This window comes from Carassius carassius, chromosome 38 (assembly GCF_963082965.1).
Source record: "Carassius carassius chromosome 38, fCarCar2.1, whole genome shotgun sequence".
NCBI classification, from domain to species: domain Eukaryota; kingdom Metazoa; phylum Chordata; class Actinopteri; order Cypriniformes; family Cyprinidae; genus Carassius; species Carassius carassius.
The window spans coordinates 13460396-13485552 of NC_081792.1; the positions used below are offsets into that span (position 1 = coordinate 13460396).

Here is a 25157-nt window from a genome sequence, read left to right on the forward strand (position 1 = left end):
ATGCTTTATGTGAAAAAAAACAGCATAGATAGCACAGCATAGGATCTCTGTGAAGGTGTTTACACCAAACAGTTGTATTTTTCATCTTCCTGTACCATGAAAAGCAGGGAAATATCCAGGTGCTTCCCCATGCCAGAGAGTGAAGTAGGTTATTGTGCCATGCTGCTTTTAGTGCTGTCCTGCATGAGGGAGAGAGGTACTTCTGCCGCCCCAATGCAGCCCTGGGGGAACGTAAAGTCCGTAGCCATGGAAACTGAGATGGACCATTTCAGCCATATTGATTCACAGAGACACCCCATGCTTTAAACACACACTCACTGCTTCCTAAGTTCATTATCCGCATTATAACAGCTTTCCGAGCAAACTGAAAACCAGCAGGCTTTTTAAACACTGGTTAAACCATTTGTTATCAATTCACTGCACTGAACTGGAAACTAGAAGTTCGAAATATCCAAATGTTGTAAAAAAAATTTTTTACTTATTGGACAGCCTCTCAAACCTGCCTTTGGTTTTGAACAAACAATAGAAAAATCAAAGAGTTATTTCTGGTTCTGTTTTGCTGAGAGGAAACCAGCATTAGCTGCCTCTCTGAGTGAGTCACAGATGTGACCAACCGGCTCTGTAACAGCATGATGACTAAACACTGAGAGATCTGCTCTCTGATTGGTCACATATGACATCACTCTCGTCTTCATTTCAAAGCTGAGTGATAAATTGCACATTTCTGGATATAAGGCTCATGAATATTTAACATGCCGGATGAGCAGTTAAGCATTCTATAAGACAACAGCATCTGAGCCTTACACAGTGTACATCTGCATAGCTACCTTTCAAAAGTAAGTGTTTTTTTTTTTTTTCATGTGACACTGAAGACAGGAATAAATTACACTTTAAAATATATTAAAATAACATTACATTTATTATTATCGTTTTTACTTTATTTTTTATTTAATAAATGCAGCCTTGTTGAGCATAAGAGACTTCTTTCAGAAACATTTGAACAATTTTACCGGCCACTTTTAAATGGAAGATTAATAAGAAGAAATATTGGAGACATTGGGGTACTGTTTATTTCATCTTTACCCTTTTTTCTTCACTTTTAAAGGTGAATATGGCAAAAATATGGCTTTTTGGTGATGCTAAACATATTGATCATCATGGTGACATTTAAAAAAATGATTAAACAACATCATACAACATTACTGCAATGTTAGAAAATACTTCTTACTTTTAATGGGATTTAAGACCTTTTTATGACGTTGTTTTTGTTTTGTTCTTTTCTTTTCTTTTCTTTTTAAGCTGACTTGCCTTTGAGAGTCTGCACTTTAATCAGACGGTCATTCTGACTCCACTGCTGCTTAAAAGTTGTTTAAAATAATTAAAAAACAATGTTATTCAGTCATCCTAAACTAATCAGGATAAAGGGATTAACAGAAACAAGCCAAATACTGGGCACTGGTACAGAGATAAAACAGACACACACACACACACACACACACACACACACACACACACACACACACACACACACACACACACACACACACACACACATTATCTGAATTTCTGAACAACACAAAGCAGTTGAAAGTTCATTCATATCATTGGATATCATAACAATTTTTTCACTGAACCTGCTTTTCTATACACTATCTTTCAAAAGTAGAATGTCCGTAAGACTTTTAATGTTTTTTAAAAGAAGTTCATTATGCTCACCAAGGCTTTTAAAAAAAACAGTAAAAACAGTCATAATGTAAAATATTATAACAGTTTTAATAGATCTAAAAATGTAATTTATTCCTGTAAATAAAATCAAAGCTGTATTTTCAGCATCATTCCTCCAGTCTTCTGAGCCACATGACCCTTCAGAAATCATTCTAATTTGCTGCTTAGGATTTATTTATTTATTTATTTATTTATCTATCTATTTATTTTTTACTGTCAAATGTTGGAAACAGTTGAGCTGCTTAATATTTTGGTGGAAATTCTTATAAAAAAATATTTTATAACATTAGAAATGTACTTACTGTCACTTTTGATCCTTGCTAAATAACTGTATTAATTAAAAAAAAAAAAAATCTTACTGACCTCAAACTTTTAGCGTAATAACCTTAATTTATCAAAACTCATTGTCTTAACTTATGTTTCAAGCTGTCATTTGAAATCCGGTACCTATGCAGATAACTTTAAAAGCGTGCAATTTTTTAATTCATTAATTTTTACCTATATTGCTTTAAAATGGGCCATTTAATTCTTGTCTGATTACACACACTATAAGCTCACCGTGAGTCTTTCTCATGGAGGATGAGAAGTGGGCATGAGTGAGTGTGCAGTATACACCACTGTATGAGATTCACATCAGCTTTACCACAGAGATGCTCTTAAAATAGAGTCTTAATAATCAGATTACAGCATATATATCACAGACGTTATCTGAAAACACACCCTGGTGTCATAAGCCACATACATTATCAATTCATCTTGTACATCTGTCTGTTTTGTTTCATACTGTAAGTACTAATGGTCTCACATTAGAAGTTTATGCATATAGTAGGTATTCGATTATTGAATGCTGCTTGCGTGTGAAAAAGTCTCCAACATGATGCTGGTGTGTTGTAGGTGGTTCCCAGTGTGTTGCTGTTTGGTTGATAAAGTGTTGTAAGATTTTTTTTTGCATGTTGCTATGTGCTACGGTTTATAGACAAGACTTTGGGTGACTTCTTCAGACTAAGACTATCTGTATCAAGCATTGCATACTTTTAGAGAATTTACTGTATTCACTGAAAAATTTCTTGGCGTTATGAATGTGCTTTAGATATGCAGGTGTGTAGAAGGAATACATTTCAGGGTCTATCTACAGTAAAGATCAATAAAATATAAACACTACATTTATTTCACATTTTCCCTGAGCCCCTTGAACCAAAGATCAAAATAGTTTCCAGGCAGTTATTATACGTTACTATTCAGCTTGAGTGTACCTTTTTGAAAAACAGTAATTATATTTTATTATTTCAAACAATTGTTTTCTCAGTTCAAAGACATCCCATATATTCTTGCAAATAAGCTTGTTCTTGAGTGTGTGTCAGACTGACTGTGATTTCCAGAGATCCAGACAGTAAAAGCGTGCCTTATTGTACATGCACAGGTTTCCATCCACAGGAATGTCTGAAGTTATCCATAAAACATTAGCTCACCTATTTGGGTTCATTTTTCACTTTTCGCTTCTCACTTTAGCATGTTAGATTTGTTTTCCACTGTGAAAGCGACTGAAAAAACCCCTCCGGTTCAGATTTAACAGTCAGTGCCACATGATGCCATCTCATGTGTGAGGGTTGCGGGGAGGGGTTTATGTGTGTGTGTGTGTGTGTGTGTGTGTGTGTGTGTGTGTGTGGGTGGGTGTGTAGCAGGGCTCTGTTTTGGGGTGGAGAAGGGAAAAGGAATCTTTGTGTTTGTGAGAAGTTGACGTACTTTAACTGCACAGTGCTGTGCAGTGATGAATGTCTCACTGGGAGAGAGAGGAAAAGAAAACTACTGGTGCTTCTGGCACTCTCAGATTTATTTGTAGAAAGCATGTCAATGTGTTACCTGCGTTTCAGAGGCACACGCACCTCTGTTAACATCTTAGCAGACACTCAGGAGTAGGACAGGACCTGACGGAGACACACGGAGTGAGGTCAACGCTGCTCTTGGGACCTCTCGTGCGGCGCGGGATTGGTTCAGTTATGTGTAAGTCAGTATTCTGTCTTTTTACGCAGATTTTAAGAGCATTCGTGCCTGAGAAAGAACTCTGTGTTTATCAACTGTATTTCTGGGAATGATATAAGGAGACATTTCTGAGAGAGTTACAGCTCGGCTGGCTTTGGTTAGGAGCTTTGAGATGTTTCTAGGGGGAAAAAGAGGTTTATGGGCTTAAGAATGATTACACACACAGCAATGTGACCAGAAAAAATGTGCCAGTCGTTATTCCGTTGATTCAGAACTGTTTACTTCATCATAATCCTGCTCCGGAGTTTTGTTTAGTCATATACAGATAAGAAAGTTCTGTTCGTGGTTAACATGAAGGTCAAGGGGGTGAAAGTCAGAAGCTTTTAAAAGGATAAAGTTCAGATAAAAAAGTAAAGTATTTTATTGTTTATTCACCCAGTATTTTGTTCCAAACAGATTTTATTTTTATGATTTTTTTGAAGAATGACCTGTCCATTTTAGGGATGTAAATGAGGACTGGGACTTTCAAGCTCCAAAATGACAAAACATGCCATAAATTACTATAAAAATATAAAAATCTTCTTCCACAACTGAATCATTGAGTCAGATGATTGATCATTCAGTTCTGTTTTGTAAACTGATTAATTTAGATCTAAATTAATATATATATATATATATATATATATATATATATATATATATATATATATATATATATTTATATAATCAGATCTAAATTAATATATATATATATATATATATATATATATATATATATATATATATATATATATATATATATATATATATATATATATATATATATATATATATATATATATATATATATATATATAATCAGATCTAAATTAATCAGTTTACAAAACAGAACTGAATGATCAATCATCTGACTCAATATATATATATATATATATACACACACACACACACACACACACACATTTATTCATTTAGCAGATGATTTTATCCAAAGCCACTAAAAAATATGTAAAGTCATGAATCGGACATTGCTAATAGGATGGATGAACCTCTTTCTTTTTATGTCTTGTCATTTTGGAGCTTGACTGACTCTTTTTTATTAAATGGAAAACAGTGGTCATTTTTCCTTTTGAGTAAGGGTTTAGAATGACATTAGAGTGAGTAAATGAGGATAACATTTAATTACTGGAGAAATATTAAGACTCATGTACCACAATGAGCTTACTTAGTAAAAGCAAGCACAAAAATAGCACACAGACATACACACACACACACACACACACACAAACACACACACACACACACACACACACACACACACACACACACACACACACACACACACACACACAGACTTGACCAAGAGTACTGTAGGCTACAGATGTCTTCTAAGGACAGTATGAATTATTATCAGAGGATACAAAGTATGCACTGTGGAAGTTATTTTCTTATTATCAGTAATATTTTCCTCTAAAAACATCATAACATCCTCATTGCATCGCTGTGAAAAAAAAGTAAATAAGTGAAATTTACTTGCAATTTCTAAGTGAAATTAGTTTCAAAGTAAATTTTACACCACATATTTCCATTTTTCACTGTAGATTGCAGAGTTTAGAGAATATATCTTTAGAGAATTGTGGTTTACTTGCCCTATTATATATGTATTTTTTTTGTATCATAAAACAAAGTTTTAACCAATATTTTATATAAAATTAGATTTTAAGTTAGATTAGATTTATGCTTAAAACAAGAACAAACAACTGATGTATGTTGTCTTAAAAGAGACATTGGATGCCCATTTTCCACAAGTTGGTATAATTCTTTAGGGCCTTCATGAAATGTCTTTAACATGCTTTGGTTAAAGTTCCTCGATGGTCGTATAAAATATCTCTTTTTACCTCTGTTCACAGTGAGCTGTTTTGGTGTATGTCTCTTGAAATGATAATGAGCTACTGTTTACCCCGCCCCTCTCTTCTGTGGGGCGTGTTGACACAAGACAATTGCTGCCTGGGACTCTGTCCGGCATATGGTTCAGAGGTGATCTTATTTTAATAGCTAGCTATTTACCTAGAAACTGGCTGCATAATGAAACAGCTCGCTGGATGACAGTTTCAGACTCTTTCTTTTCAGCTTTTTGAGCTGGCATCTCACATTTCTCTGCTGGTTGTATTATGCTATATGTAATTGTGTATGTGACGAATAAAAAAATCTTGGCAGACACACCAGAAACCTAAGTAAGTGCAAAAAAAATAACAAATAAATATAATAATAAAAAATAAATAATCCGATGTCCTCTTTAAGAATTTTTTAAAATATAAGAAGGTGATTACAATTTATTACGATTATTATGTGTTTAATATTAATTTATTTTATTAAATTATTACTTAGCTATATATTATATAACATTGTCCAGACATTTGCTAAATATTAATTTATTTTACAAATATATTAAATATATATTTATTTTATTCTAAACATGCAATTTATAAATAAATTAAATAAATCAAATTAACCTTTGGCGAAGCAACAGCTTATCATTTGGGCAACTTTGTACCTTATTTACCCATAAAAAATGTATAGTAGTACTTTAAGGGTACATACAACTACTCTAAGGTACTAATATGCATGTTTTAGGGATAGATAATGTAAATTGTTAAAAAATGTTCTTGTTCAGACAGGGAAGTGGCTCTGTGGGAGAGACTGTGCTCTCAGGTGGAGGTGTGTGTGTAAGTATATCCACCACAGGAGAAGTGAACTAGAATAGTTATCTTAATCCAGAGACAGCAATGCTTCTGTCCACTTACTCTGTTCAGTCCTTACTCTTCTGTGATCTTACGATTCACAGGAGCAACACAGCTAGCGTGTCGTCCAGCGATCTGTAGTGAGGCAGGTTGGGCATGAGCAGGAGTATTCTTGGTTTTGTACTGCAGTATGGACGGCTCCCAGTGCTATCAGACCATCCCGTCCCGCTGCTCGGTATGTGGGCGGTACACACGCAGAGCGTCCTTCTCCTTGGTCCGCATCTCGGCCGGGGAAATGGAGTCATACCATCATTTGCAGAAAGTGTGTCTGGAGACTGAATTAGCATCGAGGAGAAGTATGTCTTCCTCATACATCCACACCTTCCTCTTTCATTCTGGTTTTCTTATGATGCAACTATAGCTAAAAATGTTTGTGATGTTTTAGTTTGGTTGTTGTATGTCTGTAGTTGAATGGTGTGTGTGTGTGTGTGTGTGAACAGCAGTGTCAGATGCACATAAAGAGGATTAAATGGCTGGGTCAGATTTCATCATTGTGACTCATTTTGTTGTGAAAACAGAAATGCCAGAGTAAGTGTGATATTTTATTGGTTTTTAATTGTTTTTGCATATTCAGCTTTGTTTGGGTGCTTTCTTTGAGCTTAAAAGAGGAACTGTAAATGATGTGGATGTCAGCAATCAGACGTGAAAGAAGTTTTTTTTTTATATATATATACTGTTTTAATATATATATTTATTTTATGTAAATATGATGAAAATATTATTTTGATGAATTGTTGTTTTCATTAGATCTTATAGTACAAAGTAAAAAAAAATCAATGTATTTATATCAATTAATATAAATATAGAAATAAAAATATATAAGCTATATATCAAAAGAAAAATGACCAGACTCCCTGGAGAGCCCCTTTAAAGCATGCCTGCATAATCAAACACACCTGTCCAGACTGGCTCAGACGTAGCTTTACACAGCCCACATCTGAACATCCTAGTCAAACACATTTTTGTGGATGTGGGTCCTCTGGATAGTGGTTGTTTTTACACGAACAGTTCTAAAATTAGGACGGCTGGCTGTTTTCATCATTCATCACAATACGAAATGATTCCGAATGCTTTCTATTTGCAGAAAAACGCCTCTACACTTACAGTTTCCCCTAAATCAGAAACAGCTATCTAAACTATCGTTGATCTCAAATTAGTTATTTATTTATTTATTTTCCCTTTTTTTAACAGTTACTTTTTAATAATAATGATATGACCATTGTCTATTAGTTAAACAGTAGCCTTCACGTGTACTGATTTTATAATGGTGCTAATGTACAGTAGTGGTAGGCTTCTTTTGACTTACAAAGTGAAAGGTCTCTTGCTACTCATTCTCACTGAGGGCTAAACCTCCCTGATGATGAAATCCTAGAACAGGCGCTGTTCTGCAGATACAGGATCCTGTCTGACATTCTGATTTGTATTCATGTGTGGTGGCTTTCTTTTCTATATGGAAAAGGTTTTTGCAAACTTTTATGCCTTTCTTTCATCTGTGGAGCACGAAAGAAGATTTTTAAATCTAATTTAAAAAATATAAATTTCATTTATTTATTATTAAATAAATGGTGGTGTGGGGACTGGGCAACATCATGTGCACATGCTCTACTTATACCAGAAATATAAGGGGGATTTCTTTAAGGGAAATATGGCAGATTGTGAATCTTGTCCGCCATAAAATATTTAGATGCCATTTTGAACAGCAGAGCCTTTGATAAAGCTTTACTGCAACCATTGACCTTGTTGTCAAATATTATTAAGCTCACAGGGCTTTGATTTTATGATTATTTTATTTTGCTGCCTGAGACTGGATTGTTCATACAGCAGCACTAATTTATAAAGATCAGAGGGAAGCAGAGCGGGAAAATGGACTGGATGTCCTGTGGACGCCCCTTAAACGTCTGCCAATGGGATTCAGACAGGCTGTGTAGTGAAGCTATTGTGTTGATTCTGTAATCAGGGGCGTCATGCATTCATGATTTTTGAGGGGGCAAATGGAGGGGGATATAAGTCATGGTTGTCATGTCAGCAGCTACGATAGCACTGTATAACTGATATAGGCTTATGTTTTATTTATTTATTTTTCCTTTCTATCCAAAGAATTCCAAACATGCTTAATATATCAGGAAATATCTCGATTCTCAAATATGTGTAAGTAAACGCGTTTTGCACCTTTATAGATTGTTATTTGATCAATATATGGGGATGGGCAAAGTAGTGTAATCTATTAACTACACATAAAACCCCGACTTTTTACTTAAGTGCCATATCATGCCATAAAATATTTTTAATACGACTGAATTTGAATTTAATGTAAATTTTAATAACAATATTGTAACTTACTTATATTAACACTTTTATTTTACAGAGAGTAAAGAGAATTTACATTATCAAAGAACATTTTCATTCAGTCTAGCCAGAGTTCAGGCACTCTCAAAAACTCCCATTAAAATCACTGAAGCACTTTACATTCTGAAACGAATATCTTACTTACATTCGTATGCACATCTGCACTTTTTGTTGTTTCTGATGAGAGAATTCGCTAAATAATTCAGTCAGCAAGCAAGTGAACAAAACACCGTGTTTCAGTGATGACTCTTCTGCACGTCTCTGATTGGCCATTGCAGTCATAAGCGCAACAGAAATGTTTCTGATTGGTTATCATGAAGCGTTGTATGAACGCAGATTTGAATTTAGCAGCTGATGCTGTGCACTGAACGATCTAATCACACCGGTGTGATCATGTATCAAATATATTAAAAAGATTATTCATCCAATTTATTTATTTTTTTTGTCGTTTGGAAGCTGCATTTAAAATCCACTTGGATCAGAAATCTGAGGGGGCACGTGCCCCCTCACTTTGAATGGGCATGACGCCTCTGTCTGTAATAGTTGCTCAGTGTTTAATAGAAAAGCATGTATTCACCTAGGGCTGCTGATGTTCAGAACCACATTGAGACCCCTTACAGTCCAAACTGAAAATTTGTTTGCATGATGGTATGCAGCAGTGTCCACTGTTTGACTGCAACCCTTGATGCAATTCCCCCAAATGATACCATGAGTCGTTTCAGAAAAAGGAAGATGAAACCTCTGAGAGATGATTGGTGGTTTCTATTCCAGCTATTCCAGTTGATTATTGAATCCATTAAAGTTTGTCTTTGCTCAGTACATAAGTGAGCTTTCCATACCACCGGCCCTGGAACAAGAGGTATCTAGGCCAATAATATTAAAGACTGTCCTATGTAAGGAAAACTATTTTAATTCTGAAATTAAAATCATGTTTATAAAAGTGTTGTTGATTTGTTTTCCAAAATATATGAATTTGACGAACAAGTGCATCATGACCCGTCATAAGACAATCAGGTTTTGTTGGCTGTGTGACTTTTTTTCTCACCTGTCTTATGCCTTTTGGATATGTGAAGAAAGATTTTTCCAGATCTCCACCCTCGGTCACAGTGTTCCCCAATGCAGGAACTCCTCACTGCATGTGAATGCAATAAGTGTTGAACTAAGTGTGTGAGTTTAGAGTGTTTAGCAATTTGCAATTGTAAGTGATTTTAACATATTGGTTCTGACATCCTGACCCACGCTGGGACAAAAGCCAGTATTGTCTGTTGGGGACGACACAAGTGATTGACACTTGATCATCTGACTGGTGAACTGATCAAGGGCTGAGGGATTAACGAGGTTTGTAATTACCCAGATAGATTAGATGAAGTCCGATTCATCATCCCTTGGTAACCAGATGCTCTGACTGGGTTAACACCTAGTGGCCCAATGCAAACAAGCCTGAACAATTAACATAATGCTTCTTCTGAATGGCCATGGTGCACCCTGTGGAAACAAAGACTTTACATAAATTTAGGTGTGTCTAGCTCTTTATGTGACCATGCAGACCAACAATATGTGACTCAGATCTCCAGTGAAAACTGCAGTTTTTTAAAGTGGAACACTGTGGGAAGGAAAGGCACTGAAAGGCCTGAGCTGAAAACACTCATGTTTGGGGAAATGCTTCTTCTTGGTACATAATCATAGTTGATCTCTCAGACTGTCCATGCTCAGTCCAGCCGGAATCAAAAACTTTTTATTATTATAATTTTTTAAATACATAACCCTCAAGGAGACTTTTAAAACAGTCAGCCGTGCGGCTGGAAAAAGTTAGTTGAGACATGAGTCTTTCTACAAATATCAACCTCTCTTCACTGGTTCGGCAGCTGCATTCAGCACAACTGAAGAAACGTGATAGATGATAGAATCGCTGGATGAAATGGTTAAAATCCAAATCACAATAATCAAACAAACTAAAGCAGCCAAAGTTAAGAGACTCACTTCAATTCAAAGTTGTTGACATCCTGGGCAAAGATTCTTTTTGGAAGAACTTGGTTGGCAAACAGAAAGCCCCGCCCCTAAACTCACATCATGGGCTTCTTAAAGTGAAGAAACTGACTTATATTATCTGCAAATTTAAGTTGCATTTAATTTTATATTTGATTCAAAAATATAATTTTAAGTTAATTTGAAGACAACCTCTTGAGATTTTGAGATTAAATGATAAAACCACTGTAAAACTATTTTTACGTTTCAGTTAGATTTTGTTCAAATTAGAATTTGAAGTAAATCTGAACAATTTGCATAATGAATGTCTGCACACACACACACACACACACACACACACACACACACACACACACACACACACACACACACATATATATATTTTTATATATATATATATATATATATATATATATATATATATATATATATATATATAATTATTTCTTTCTGATATTTGTGTTGACTTCTTTGTGAAATGCTCACTAAAAGCAGTGTTTGTTTTTTTCTGTCATTAGGAGTTGTCCTGTATGATCCGTTCACTGTGACTTTCCTCGGGGGAAGTCTTTGGCTTCTTATTGTAATTCTTGCAGATGTCAGTGGTTTCTACTACACAGCCAGCTAGTGGTTTCAGGATATTAACATCAACTCATTGCCAGACTTCCTAACATCTGCGCATCCCGAATACATCCCAAGATTTCTCTAGTAACTCATCGGCATTGTTTGTAGCCCAGAGCAAGTTTCCTCACAAGACTTATCAGTGTCTGATAAAGAGAAGTCCATGATAATGCAGTCTTCTATGTACAGAGGAACTTCTGTTCGTCTACAGACTTCATTGGGCTTTGGGTGACCTTCAGTAGATCAGTAGAGAATAGAAGCACTCGAGCACTCTTTTGTAAAGCCAAGGGCATAAAAGAATTGATTGTTTGAAGGAGCACTTTCCTGATGAACGGATGCAAACCAAAAGTTGTGTTGATGGCTAAAGGTCGTCTCTAAGGAAGCAGCTGTAGAGGGGGAACTCCTTCCAGAGCAGACGCTCGGGCTACTGATGCCCCCTGTGACTCTGGATCTTTCTGATATCCTGAATGTGATTTTTGCAGAATTATATGCATGTTGCAGTGCTTTCTAATGCTCTTGTGCTCTCTGGTCTTTCCTCACAGATGAGATTATGCAGCAGGAGATCAGGCCATTACTGGCGGTCGACATAATTGAACAACTTCACAGGCAGTTTGCTCTTCTTTCAGGTGAGAAGTCTGTTTGCTCTTCAGGTTGGGAGAAAAAGGCTTATTGTTTTTTAAGAAAAAACGATTTACTTTCCTTCTCTAAAGCTATTGGTGATGCTTTTGAACTTTGACCCTTTCTTGTTTGTGAGGATGAATATGGGTCAGGTTTCTGTGGTGGCGGGTAATTGATGTTAATGCTCATGAATCACATTCACTCTTGTCAGTACTGTTGTACAATTCCCAGTCCTCCATTTCCTCAGATGCTCATTAGCACATAAAAACCTCTGCTGTCTCATTTTCTCACGATGTATATCATATAATAATGAATCGAGAAATATCCAAGGGCTCTTCGGTGAATCTCCCTTTGTGGTTTATGAACCCAGCGTCCAAAATGAACTTTTAGTCACACTGACTTGAGAATGGAGAAAATATACCAGCCATAAGTTTAGCAAATCTCAAAATGAATATCCATTTTCTTATTGTACATTATATTATTATGATCCCTAATTCACCTGATTATTTTCATTTTTAGGGTTTAATTCTTTTCTGTAATTTACACAAAATACTATCAGCCATAAAATAATAGCTGTATAAGCTATCATTTAAATATTGTTGCATCCTTATAATACATTTTATTGTCAAATATGTTAGAAAATATCTAATATATTTGGTACCATACATCTAGTTGCTAGACAAATCTCTGATGGTGCATGTGACTGCTGAGGTTGACATGTTTTTCATAAGTCTTTTATTTAATTTGCTTGCATCACTCATGTCACAAGGTCAGACTATTATTCATAGAGTTTGATTTGTTATAGTTTAGACTATTTTATATTTTCTAATTAAATTACCGGGAAATTATTTAATTTAACACATTACAAATGGCTTTGGTACAAATGAAACTGAGACTTTTGTTTATCAGCTCAGGTCTTTAACCAGTAGGCTACGCCACAGTCCTGCTAAATATGTCACAAAAGAAAATGATTTAACAATTAAGCAACCACTCAAGATATAAACATGTACTTTATAAAGTGTAATTGATTCTATTTTTAGTTAATTTTATCTAGCCTTGGTCATGAATTTGCCAGGTGGTACTGTAGGATAATTGACTATACAAAATAAATCATATTAACTAAAAAAACATCAGTGTTTACCACATTCAGCACAATGAGAGCTCTCTGAAAACAGGGTGGAAAAACTTACACGCTGAACTGAATCAAGTGGGAGGGACATCGCAGCTACAGACTCGGAGCTCCTTGGAGAGCTTTCTCATTCCTTCCCACCCCAGTCAGATCTCCTGAGGCCTGGCCTCATCTGCCAAGACGCCTGCACCAGCCATCAAAACTGCAGCACTTATGTAATGTTACAGAGAAAAACAATCCCATCATACTTTGTGCAATCTATTTATCTGGCTCCTCAAGTGCTGCTTTTCGCTGAAAAGCTTGATGTCGTCCATTAGGTCTCTGTGAAGAAACTGAATAGAATAGAATGTGTCTCATTCACGAGGGAACAAAAAAGTAATCAGGTCAGAAGTCATGCATCAAACTGGTAAATCAAGGCAAAGCCAGGATGACATGAATATGTGTGTGTGTGTGTTTTCATTTGTATATATGTTTGCGCATGGTATTTTAGTGTATTGTTATGCGGTAGCTAGGTATGGGATTGCTTAATCAAAAGAGACAAGAAAAAAAAAAAAGAAAAAAAAAAAACATAAGCAGTTGCTACAGATTCTTTATATCTGGTTTTATAGGTGTCCAATATATGTCTTAATTATAAAGAGAAGTCATTCAACTGCAAGCTGGGTGAGGTTTTTCCAGTGAAGTTCTAAATAAGACGTTGGATGTGGGCTGTGGGGTGGGGGGGGGTTGAATATTGTAAATTTAAATGGAAACTAAACACGCACTTCCTTGTCTACACTTTAATCCTTGTCTTCCTTGTCTTACACTTGACTAAACTTTATTCCGATACTTGTAAACTATTAAAAGAATCACCTAGACATTACCTAAGTGAAGAGTTGAAGCAAGTCTAAAAATGGATGGACATGTGACATCTGCCTCATCACTGCAAATAAACACATCTTTCTTCAAACCGTCCTCACGAATAAGCTCAGTGAGAAGAGTCCCTGGTAAAGAGGAGATTACATATTCACACTGGAGAACAGCTTGCTAAAATGATTTGAATTCTTTAAAAATGATACTATGGTCTGTAATCAGAGGAATTTTAGAGATATGTCATTATCTAAAGAAATCAGACTGTGTTATCTACAGCAGGGGTCTCGGTGTTATTTGTTTTCAAACACATATAACAGTTAAAATGTGACAGTACACACACACACACACACACACACACACACACATATACAGTACAGACCAAAAGTTTGGACACACCTTCTCATTCAAAGAGTTTTCTTTATTTTCATGACTATGAAAATTGTAGAGTCACACTGAAGGCATCAAGGTCTATTTGACCAAGAAGGAGAGTGATGGGGTGCTGCGCCAGATGACCTGGCCTCCACAGTCACTGGACCTGAACCCAATCGAGATGGTTTAGGTGTGAGCTGGACCACAGACAGAAGGCAAAAGGGCCAACAAGTGCTAAGCATCTCTCGGGGAAATCCTTCAAGACTGTTGGAAGACCATTTCAGGTGACTACCTCTTGAAGCTCATCAAGAGAATGCCAAGAGTGTGCAAAGCAGTAATCAAAGCAAAAGGTGGCTACTTTGAAGAACCTAGAATATGACATATTTTCAGTTGTTTCATACTTTTTTGTTATGTATATAATTCCATATATAATTCCACATGTGCTAATTCATAGTTTTGATGCCTTCAGTGTGAATCTACAATTTTCATAGTCATGAAAATAAAGAAAACTCTTTGAATGAGAAGGTGTGTCCAAACTTTTGGTCTGTACTGTATATACAGAATATTAACTAAAGGTTTTCATTGTCCTTTCCATATTAAATTGTTTCAAGTAAAATTAAAATGTAATTGATTATACAGTATGACTCAAAAATATAAATTGCTAATTTGTAACTTTTTTTAATGAATTTGCATAGTTAATGTAGGCTATGTGAGCATAAAAATGTATTAGTTCTGTGTATGTAGCAATATATGTAAACAGTTTAATTTTATAATCTGAATTAGCAAGCTAACAAACATTTTCAAAACAGTTCTGTATCTAATGTATAATCCTTTATTAATTTGTTGGAACTCAATGGATGGCTCTGATTCCACTGTTGCCCCCTTGTGGTTGAAAAGTTGTGGTCCTTATTTTTTTAAATAAAAAATAAAAAAACATACAATAACCCATTTAAATATATCAAGTCAAATAAAATGTCTAGAGGATGTGGTGAATATTTGAGAATCCATGATAATTTCAGAAGCATGTCCCATGAACGAATGAAATAGAAATGTATAGGAGAGTTAGGTAATGCACTAGTAAAAAAAAAAAAACAATGTCGGTCATAATGCTCTTACAGACTCACACCTGCTTTCTACTGCTTGCATCTTCACAAAATGTTAGTAGTTTCAGTTTAGGTGTGATGAAAAAAAAGTGAAGCGACATATAGCAACTCATACCCAGAATTTGTGCTCTGCATTTAACAGAAGTGCGCACACATTCAGCAGTGAACCCACACACACACACACACACACACACACACACACACACACACACACCGGAGCAGTGTGCACCCGGGGAGCAGTTGGAGGTTCAGTGTCTTGCTCAAGGGTCTCTCACTCCCCAGACCTACAATTCCTGCCAGACCTGAGACTTGAACCCACAACCTTCAGGTTACAAGTCCAACACTCTATCCATTAGGTCACAACTGCCACGATTTATATGTAATATAAATATAATATGGTTTAATTGTTTAATGTCAAAGAAATAAGTCAAATCTGTAGGTTTTAATGTTCTCACACTTTTTGTTGCATGTGACTTCACACATTGTGTGTAGTTTCAGTTTAGATGTGTTTAGGTGCACACAAAATGTGCGTCAATCACACACACACACACACACACACACACACACACACACACACACACACACACACACACACACACACACACAAAGTGCCATTTAACATGTTAAAACTGAATTTTCCTCAGGTTTGATAATTGTGAATTAACTGGGCACTAAAGTCCATGAATTTTTTTTTTGCAGGAGGAAGAGGAAAAGATGGATCTCCCATCATCACCTTCCCAGAGTTCTCAAGTTTTAATGAGGTGTCAGATGAGGATTTTGTTAATGTTGTCACATACCTGACAAGCATACCAAGGTGAAACCTCGTTTATTGTCATTGGTAATGATTTTCGAAATATGAAGTGAAGCCAACTGCAAGAACAAGCAGTTTGCATGATTTCTGTCTGATGGTTTTGGTTTCAATGCCCGACCTGTCTGTTTCTGTCCTTCATCCTTCAGCATGGATGCCGCTAGCATTGGCTTCATCATCATCCTGGACCGCAGGAAGGACAAATGGAACTCAGCAATCACTTCTCTGGCACGGATAGCGGTTTGTACAGATTCTTGCTGAAGCTTTGTGAAGTTAAAACAGCTCTTTACCATGACGTTTACAGATCTCAATGCAGCTCAGAGCTAAAAGGACATGATGCACAGTTTATGCACTGTACACTGTACAAGAGATAGAACAAGCTGGGTCCAGTTTGACTATTAAAAATACTTCAAAATAACCACACATTTTCTATTACAAATTATAAGCATAAAATATCTTATTATTTGCTTCAATGACAGCAACACTTAAGCCTTATTGTTCATTTTAAAATACTCATTCTTTAACTTACAGTACATTTTATATTCAACAAGGGTGTTATTGGGTATATTCATTTTTACATAAATATGAATACTTTTTTGAATAAAATAAAAATAATATTTTGAATAATAATAATAAAAATAAGAATTAATGTAATAATAATAGGTCTTATTATTAAAAATATTATTTTATTTTATTAAACTGAAAATAAAAATAATTAAAGAATTTGAATACATATTATTATTATTATTATTATTATTATTATCAGAGGTTACCTGTTTTACATCACATTCTATTTTAAACAAATGTAATTTAATTTTGAATGCAATGTTAATACACACACACACACACACACACACACACACAAACTGCCATTGTAACAATTCTCACTCAGAAATGGCTAGTATATGTAACAATTAACCCCCCCCCCCCCCCCCCAAAAAAAAATCAAGTAACACTGAATTGAACGTGAAAGAAAAACTTAAATATTATTTACTTAACATACTGCAATAACCTTTGTTTTATTTACAACTTAAAAAGTATTTTTGCTTGCATATTATTATATATTATACATATTATTACACCTTTATAAATGTTATTTTATAACTTTATAAATGTAATAAATGAACAAAGGAATTAATATAGTTAATGTCTCAGAATTGTCAAATAAATGATTCAAATACTTGAATGTTTAATTTTCTTTCATGACCTAAGGGCTCCTTTCCAGGGAATCTGCAGCTTGTTCTGGTTCTGAAACCTTCCCGTCTCCTCCAGAGGGCCATCGCTGATGTCAGTATGAGGTTACATAGGGATGACTTCAAATTGAAGGTACCGGTAAGCGTGCTTCTGTCTGTCTGGAGCCTCAGCGAGTCCGTTCATTCACCATGCGATGTGTATGGCTCGTCTGGAGTGTTTGTAACCATGATCACCCATTCACTAAATTATTGACACAGACTGTCCCCCTGTTGTATTATGCATGTCTGAAATGGTGTTTACCTACAGACGTGCAGATAAACTCTAAATCTGTTTTAAGGCCACTTTAGAAGATACAGGGAACAGTGTTACAAAAACATTGAAGTGCCTGCACTGTGCCTTATCGCTGATTGTGCGCCATTGTGGTGAATCTGTGAAACTCTGTATATGCCACTTTCTCACACACATTCATGTCTACAGCTAGAAATGTTGGTGCATGAGATTATCATCTGCATGCTACATCTAAAGTTTGTGCTGCAGTGAACATACAAGTGCATCCGGAAAGTATTCACAGTGTTTTATCCATTTTCAAAGATTTCAAACAAACTTACATGTTGTCATTATGGTGTATTGTTTGTAGAATTTTGAGGAATATAATGCATTTAAAAATGTTTTGAGTAAGGCTGTAATATAACAAAATGTGAATGTGCTGTGAATACTTTCTGGATGCAAAATGTCATCTGCAGATGAATTAAAAGATAGTTAGTCATAAAAATAATTGGGGCATTTACAATTTAAATGAAAGGGGCCAATCTGTAAACATTAAAATACTCATTATTTTAATAGTAAGGACGTGAACAGTATGAGTGAATTTATGGTTTTAGTGTGAACATTTTTTACTAACCTATTTTGTGTAAAGTTATATCTAATTTTATAACTGTTATCATTGCAATGTAACACCATCAACTCTAAAACCTTAAAAAAACAAAACAAATTTAAACTGTTTTACAGCTCTAATTATATAAAAGTAATTAGAAGAATAAATGCAAGTGCTTTTATAAAATTATAAGCCTCACATTTATGCTTTTGAATCCTCAAAAAATGGGCCCCTTTTATTTTTAATAAAATAATAATAAGTGCCTCATTATAACCTCAGTTTTTTTTTTTTATTCAAAGGAGATGAGTGATAAGTCAAAACAACCACAAATGCTATCGATTGAGCTTATCAAACCCAGGACATTCTTTCCTCACAACAGTTTTTACTATATATGTCCTGTAAAATGTTTGCATGGATATTTAAAGGAGCTCAAGTTTTGAAGTTTGCTACTGCAGCTTACAAAAAGACTAGTTCCTGTGAATGTCATTGTACAGTATGTGTGGTCTGATGTTCTCAGGCCCTGTTAAGGGGCATTCTAAAAAGCTTAACATAAAAAATGCTTAACGTGGCTTAATGTACTAAGAAAGTTAAAGTAACAGACCAAACTCACTAAACATTATACTAATAAAGTATACTATCTATAAAAAAACAGATGAGCCCTGAATATGAATGCAACTTGTTTAATAACACGTTAAGCCTTTTCCTCCCCTAGAAAACCGTTATAAGAAAACCGTTAACGTGGCTTAATGTACTAAGACTAAACATTATACTAATAAAGTACTGTATACTGTGCACAAAAAATCAGATGAGCCCTGAATATGAATGCAAAAGGCTTGCAAAAACGTGTTATTAAATGGGTTGCATTCATATTCAGGGATCATCTGATTTAGATATACTTTTTTAGTATGATGTTTAGTGAGTTTGGTCTGTTAATATCACTGTATTAGTACATTAAACCACGTTAAGCGTTTTAGAATGCCCCCCCGTTAATATAGCAGTGAAAGCGTTCTTTAAATGTGACATTGTGGTAAAGTATGACAAAATTTTAGTTTCTGTACCCTAAATATGTAGGTTATCATGGGTTATTCTTTGTTTTTTTCTCTTCTCTTCTAGATTGTCATGCTTAATTCCCTGTTAGACTTGCATGGCTATATTGACAGAGGCCAGCTGACCTTTGACCTGGGGGGAACCCTGGACTATTGCCACAGTCAGTGGATTCACCATCGCACAGTAAGAAAGTTTTGTCTTTTGACTGCTCCCATGTATATTATCTATTCAGACGGTGTTAAAATGTTGTGTTCTAGGCCATTGAGAACTTTGCACTAACAGTGAAGAGCACAGCACAGATGCTTCAGCAGTTTGGAACTGACCTAGCAGAAACTGAACTTCCCAATGACGTGCAGTGCACCCAAGACTTGATCATCACACACACCGAAAAACACGAAAAGCTCAAGGTAGTTATCTTTTATTGGTTCCATGACCTTGGGAACCGTTTCTAACATTGTGTGGAACAACATAACATTATCTATATTTACATTCATATGCCACGTTTCCATCTTTCTGCACAGGACGAGCTGAAATTGGCTGTAAAGCAAGGAAATACTCTGTTATCTTGTATCAAAGACCAGGCCAGCAAAACCGAGAGCCACATTTTGAACCCGGATGAGGTAGAGAACCAAACAACCGTTGAGAGGTTTGTCAAAATATTTTTTCAAACACAAAAAGTTACACCAATAACTATATTACTATAGCTTAAGTAGAATTCCAGCTGACAAAAGAACGTTGGTAAAGCGAACATTCCATTTGATCATTCTGCAAACATTATCAGATTGTAACATTTGCAGAGGTGGGTAGAGTACCCAAAAACTGTACTCAAGTAAAAGTAAAAGTACTTCTAGAAATATTTACTCAAGTAAAAGTAAAAGTACTAGTCTTGAATAGTTACTTGAGTAAGAGTAAAAGAATATCGGATAAAAAATCTACTCAAGTAGTTAGTTACTAGTTACTTTGGGTCATATATACTGAGCCTATTTTTATTTAGATATATAGATAAAATGTATGTAATGTATGTGTGCGTGTATAAATGTATATATTTCATCAGCCTTTACTCCAATTTATGTAATTTATTATAAAACCCTGTCTGTTTACTTAAGTAACAGATATAGGTGTCATGCCATAACATATTTTTAATACGACTGACTTTATATTAAATGTGAATTTAACATTGAAAGTTATTGTGAAATAAATATTGCTACTAATCTTTTATTGTTCAGAAAGAGAGCAAATAACATTTATGTTATTAAAGATAATTTTCACTGACAGTCTAGATTTCAATCACTCTCAGAAACTCCCATTAAAGTGTAACTAAACCCCTGCTCAGAGCCTGACTCCACCCACTGACAATATTTGAAAAATGCTGAAAAGTGGGCAGATCACAGCGGAGATAGAGGGGACGAACCTAAGGCGGGGCTGAGCGAGTGCGGCGTGATCCTGAGACTCGCAGTGACGGATTGATTGACAGCTGCTGTCAGAGACGCTAAAATGGAGAGTGACTGTAATGATGCAAGTAGCTTTGCAACAGAGCGATCATTTGAAGTAGAGGACTTTTCTCCCCCACTTTTACCTGAAGTGGAGGGTGTCGAGGTGTCTGTTCATATCAATTCGAGCCGCTGGCTCAAACTGCGGTCTTACCTCCCGCACCGCGTCGCTTTTCAGCGCGAGCTGTGTGGAGAAGCCCATTTCCACCTCCATTGCGTTTGAGAAGCAATCCCTTGTAAAACGCAGTTTGCACACTCGAGCTCTAGGCGGGAACTTGCGGTCTTCCAGGCCAAATGCATGCAACCACTGGCACTTAATTTTAAAGTCTGCTGTTAAACTATGCACTCCAGCAGTGCTGTCGCAACCAGCAACACACCTCCGTACCATCCTGACCACTGTACTAAATACAGATAAATCTACGCTAACTTGAAGATCTAAATAACTATATAATTGCTATGCTAAATAGATGCTATATTAGTCTATCCTGGTCGTTACCAATACTCGCAATTCCAGCTCCTGACTCACTACAGTGATTTTGATGGTTTTATACTGCCAAGGGCGTGGTAGCTCGTACCAAGGGGCGTGGTGAGCTGGAAACCGCTTACGTCACCTGCCACCGCTTACTTCACTTGCCACCGCAACATCCAATAGGAAAAATCAACTGCAGTAGCCACCGTACAACCTGAAGAGGGCAGCACTCACACGTTTTTACACCATATATTGTAGAATTAAAACACTTTATACTCAAATGTCAAAAAAGTTACTTGAATCAATGAACAGCACTAATAAAGCCCCATTCTTATAGATCATTAACTAAAAAAAGTTGGTTTAGGGTTTAGTTACTCTTCACTGAAACTGTTAACACTGTGAAATCAATATCTTAATTAAAGATTCGTACACACATCTGCACTTTGTTGTTTCTGACGAGAGAATTCGCCAGAAAGAGGTATTCAGTCAGTGAGCGAGTGAAGGAAGCACCGGCATTTTAGCGATGACTCATCTGAACACCTCTGATTGGCCAATGCTTTAATAAGCTCAAAAGAATCATGTGTGATTGGTTATAATGCGCAGCGCTGTAAAAACGCATCTATCTCTGGCTCAGCGCCAGCAAGCGATCACAGATCTGAATTTAGCAGCTGATGATATGACTTGCTGAACGTACTCGCACCGGTGTGATTGTATTAAAATTAATAAAATCTTAATCGGCTATTTTTTGTCTTTTGGAAGCTGCATTCAACTTGACTCCCCTCTGTTATAAGCCACACACGTACAACAAACTAATGTCACAGTGGTATCGTGTACTGTAATCGAATGTAGCCCAAGTTATTACCTGTTAAACAGTAGACAGCACACACGGTGTTCATCTAATAAGGATCTCCATCGCTAGCAAATAATAGCCTTAGCAGATTTGCTTTCAATTCAGTGCAGTTCCATAGCCACGTTTTCAACGCTGCTGATGTTAAACGTTACAACACCGAGTGAACCACTTCAGACGCTAAGCGCGCGCGGCAGGGTACTGAACGACTCATTCAAACTGATTCATGAACCAATTCACTCGTTTGCCAATTGGTTTGATCAAGCCTTTGAACAGAATTGACTCAAAATAATTAATCATTCATGAATGGGCATCGCTCATTGCCCAGAGAAAAGTAGACGGCGCGTTTGGAATAAACTGAAGCATTTATAACATTTATTGCATTAAGATAAAGTAACGAGAGGAGCGTCGCCCACAGTAACGAAGTAAAAGTACAGATTTTTCCCCAAAAATTTACTCAAGTAAGAGTATAAAGTACCCATCTTTAAATATACTCCGAAAAGTATTAGTTACCCCAAAAAATTACTCAAGTAAATGTAACGAAGTAAATGTAACTCGTTACTACCCACCTCTGAACATTTGAATATTCTCTGAACATCTGGAAATAAACTATAATATAAAAATGAGATGAATGTCTGACTAAAACGTTTCTGAATAAAAATAAATAAATAAACATTCCATGGACGACATATAAATAATGTTTTTGAACTTTTAGTTTAAACATTTCTGAAAGTTCATAGCTCTGCTAATCTTACAGTAGACGCCAGACAGAGTATGAATAAAACCTTGAGGGAATACCCTAATATTTTAAAGGAAAATGAGATGTCAAAAAATCCATTAGACTTACCATTAAACATATTTGAGTTAAAAAGAGCGATAAATAGTGCTTGACAGACTACTCCAGAGAAAGATCAGGTATGTTATAAAATGTTGGCACACATGACAGATAACTTGTTAGAAATAATATTAAATCTGTTTAACCAAAATTGGCAGACTTGTCAACTTCTGTTAGTATGGAAACAAGCAATAATAGTGTCCGTTCTTAAACAAATCAAAATATATGTGTGTGTACTGTGTATATTTATGATGTATATATCAATACAAAAACATACATGTGTATATATATATTTAAAAAAAAATATATATATAATTTATATATAATGTATATTATATAAAAATATTAATATTTTTTATATAAACAAAACATGTTTTTTCTTAAATATATCCATACATGTGTGTGTGTATTTATACAAACATAATAAATATGCACAGTACACACATATATATTATGTGAATGCGATTAATCACGATAAATCATTTGACAGCACTAGTTTTTGTGCTAATGTTTTATGAACATTGTTAAAGACCAGACTAGCTAGCAAAAAACGTTCTAAGAAAATTTCTAAGAATGTTTCTGAACATTCAAAGCATCTTTTGTTGTAAAAGTTTTAACATTTTTCTAACATTATGGAGAAGTAACTTTTGAATGTTCTCTAAATAGTAATAATTAAAAAATGTAAGACAAATGTCCAACTAATACATTTCAGAAAAAAAGTTCCATAAATGAAGCATAAATAATGTTATATAATTTGAATACTTTTTTGCTAATATCTTGAGAACATACCAGATAACGTTGAACAAACGATACTGTAATGTTACTGTAAGTATGTTTGTTCATAACTTTGGGAGGATCTTGCCAGAAGTTCTTGTTAGCTGGAATTATGCGGTTAAACATGTAGCTACGTGACATACAGTATGTGAGCAAAACAAAATATTGACTGCAGGAGATTTTAACCATCAGGAATGCAAAGAAGGTTCTTGCTGACGTCAGCCAAAAAAAAAAAAAGTCACAGAACAAGTTATATTCTGATAAAGGATTATGAGAACTATTGAACCATGAATCATTCACAATAGGAACATGAACATTAATAAGTATTTTTAGATTTAGTTTTGAATTTAGTATTTGAATCTTGTCACAGTCGTGCTATTATTCTTTAAAGCCTGGTGTCATATCATGTTCCTGTGTGAAATCTAATTCACTTCAGCTCCTCTGACACAGACACGGTAAAAGCGTTTGTTTGTTTGTTTGTCTCAGGTTGTTAGTGCAGCTCGATGAGACGGAGAATGCATTTGAACAGTTCTGGTCGAGGCATCACCTCAAATTGGAGCAGTGCTTACAGTTACGGCACTTTGAGCAGGACTTCAGAGAGGTACGGCGGAAGTCTCTGTAAACTTATTAGGCAGCCATTGTACCAAATATCCCTGTAGCAGTTGTCTAGTCAACCACGCTGATCTTGGTGTGTTTCGTCCATTGCATCAGGTGAAAGTTTCCCTGGATGGCCTGATGGAGACCTTGCTGGGCCTGTCTGACACTGGGGACTGTGTGGCTCAGGTGGAACTTCTACTGGGCGATCTGAAGACCTTGGAGGACAAAGCTCAGGTCAAAATCGTTTCAATCTAAAACCTGGCCCAGAAGGCAAAGCAGTTATTACTGCTTACAGGGCTCAACAACAAGCAACTGTTTAGTAGTTTAGATTTTTACTTTCCCAAGTCGCTGTATAAATCACCCCAATCTCTGTCCAAATACATATTCATATAATTCAATATATATATATATATAGTACAGACACTGGACACACCTTCTCATTCAAAGAGTTTTCTTTATTTTCATGACTATGAAAATTGTAGATTCACACTGAAGGCATCAAAACTATGAATTAGCACATGTGGAATTATATATGGAATTATATACATAACAAAAAAGTGTATAACAACTGAAAATATGTCATATTCTAGGTTCTTCAAAGTAGCCACCTTTTGCTTTGATTACTGCTTTGCACACTCTTGGCATTCTCTTGATGAGCTTCAAGAGGTAGTCACCTGAAATGGTCTTCCAACAGTCTT

General features: G+C 35.5%; 1 protein-coding gene across 5 annotated transcripts in view; it reads left to right on the top strand.

Annotated features, from left to right (window-relative positions):
• LOC132119382 (guanine nucleotide exchange factor DBS-like) overlaps positions 1–25157 on the top strand; it is a 71708-nt gene that overhangs the window by 1463 nt on the left and 45088 nt on the right. For 2 of the 5 annotated variants that reach the window (XM_059529269.1, XM_059529271.1), the window contains exons 1-12: positions 3437–3726; positions 6380–6431; positions 6551–6802; positions 11999–12082; positions 16224–16338; positions 16482–16572; positions 17545–17664; positions 19514–19630; positions 19705–19854; positions 19969–20093; positions 24349–24463; positions 24574–24693. In XM_059529269.1, the coding sequence (XP_059385252.1) occupies positions 6637–6802; positions 11999–12082; positions 16224–16338; positions 16482–16572; positions 17545–17664; positions 19514–19630; positions 19705–19854; positions 19969–20093; positions 24349–24463; positions 24574–24693 (1203 nt within the window). In that variant the 5' untranslated portion in view covers positions 3437–3726; positions 6380–6431; positions 6551–6636. Of the gene's footprint in view, positions 1–3436; positions 3727–6379; positions 6432–6550; positions 6803–11998; positions 12083–16223; positions 16339–16481; positions 16573–17544; positions 17665–19513; positions 19631–19704; positions 19855–19968; positions 20094–24348; positions 24464–24573; positions 24694–25157 lie in introns of those variants that run through there. The other 3 variants (XM_059529267.1, XM_059529270.1, XM_059529268.1) reach the window with 3 other exon arrangements.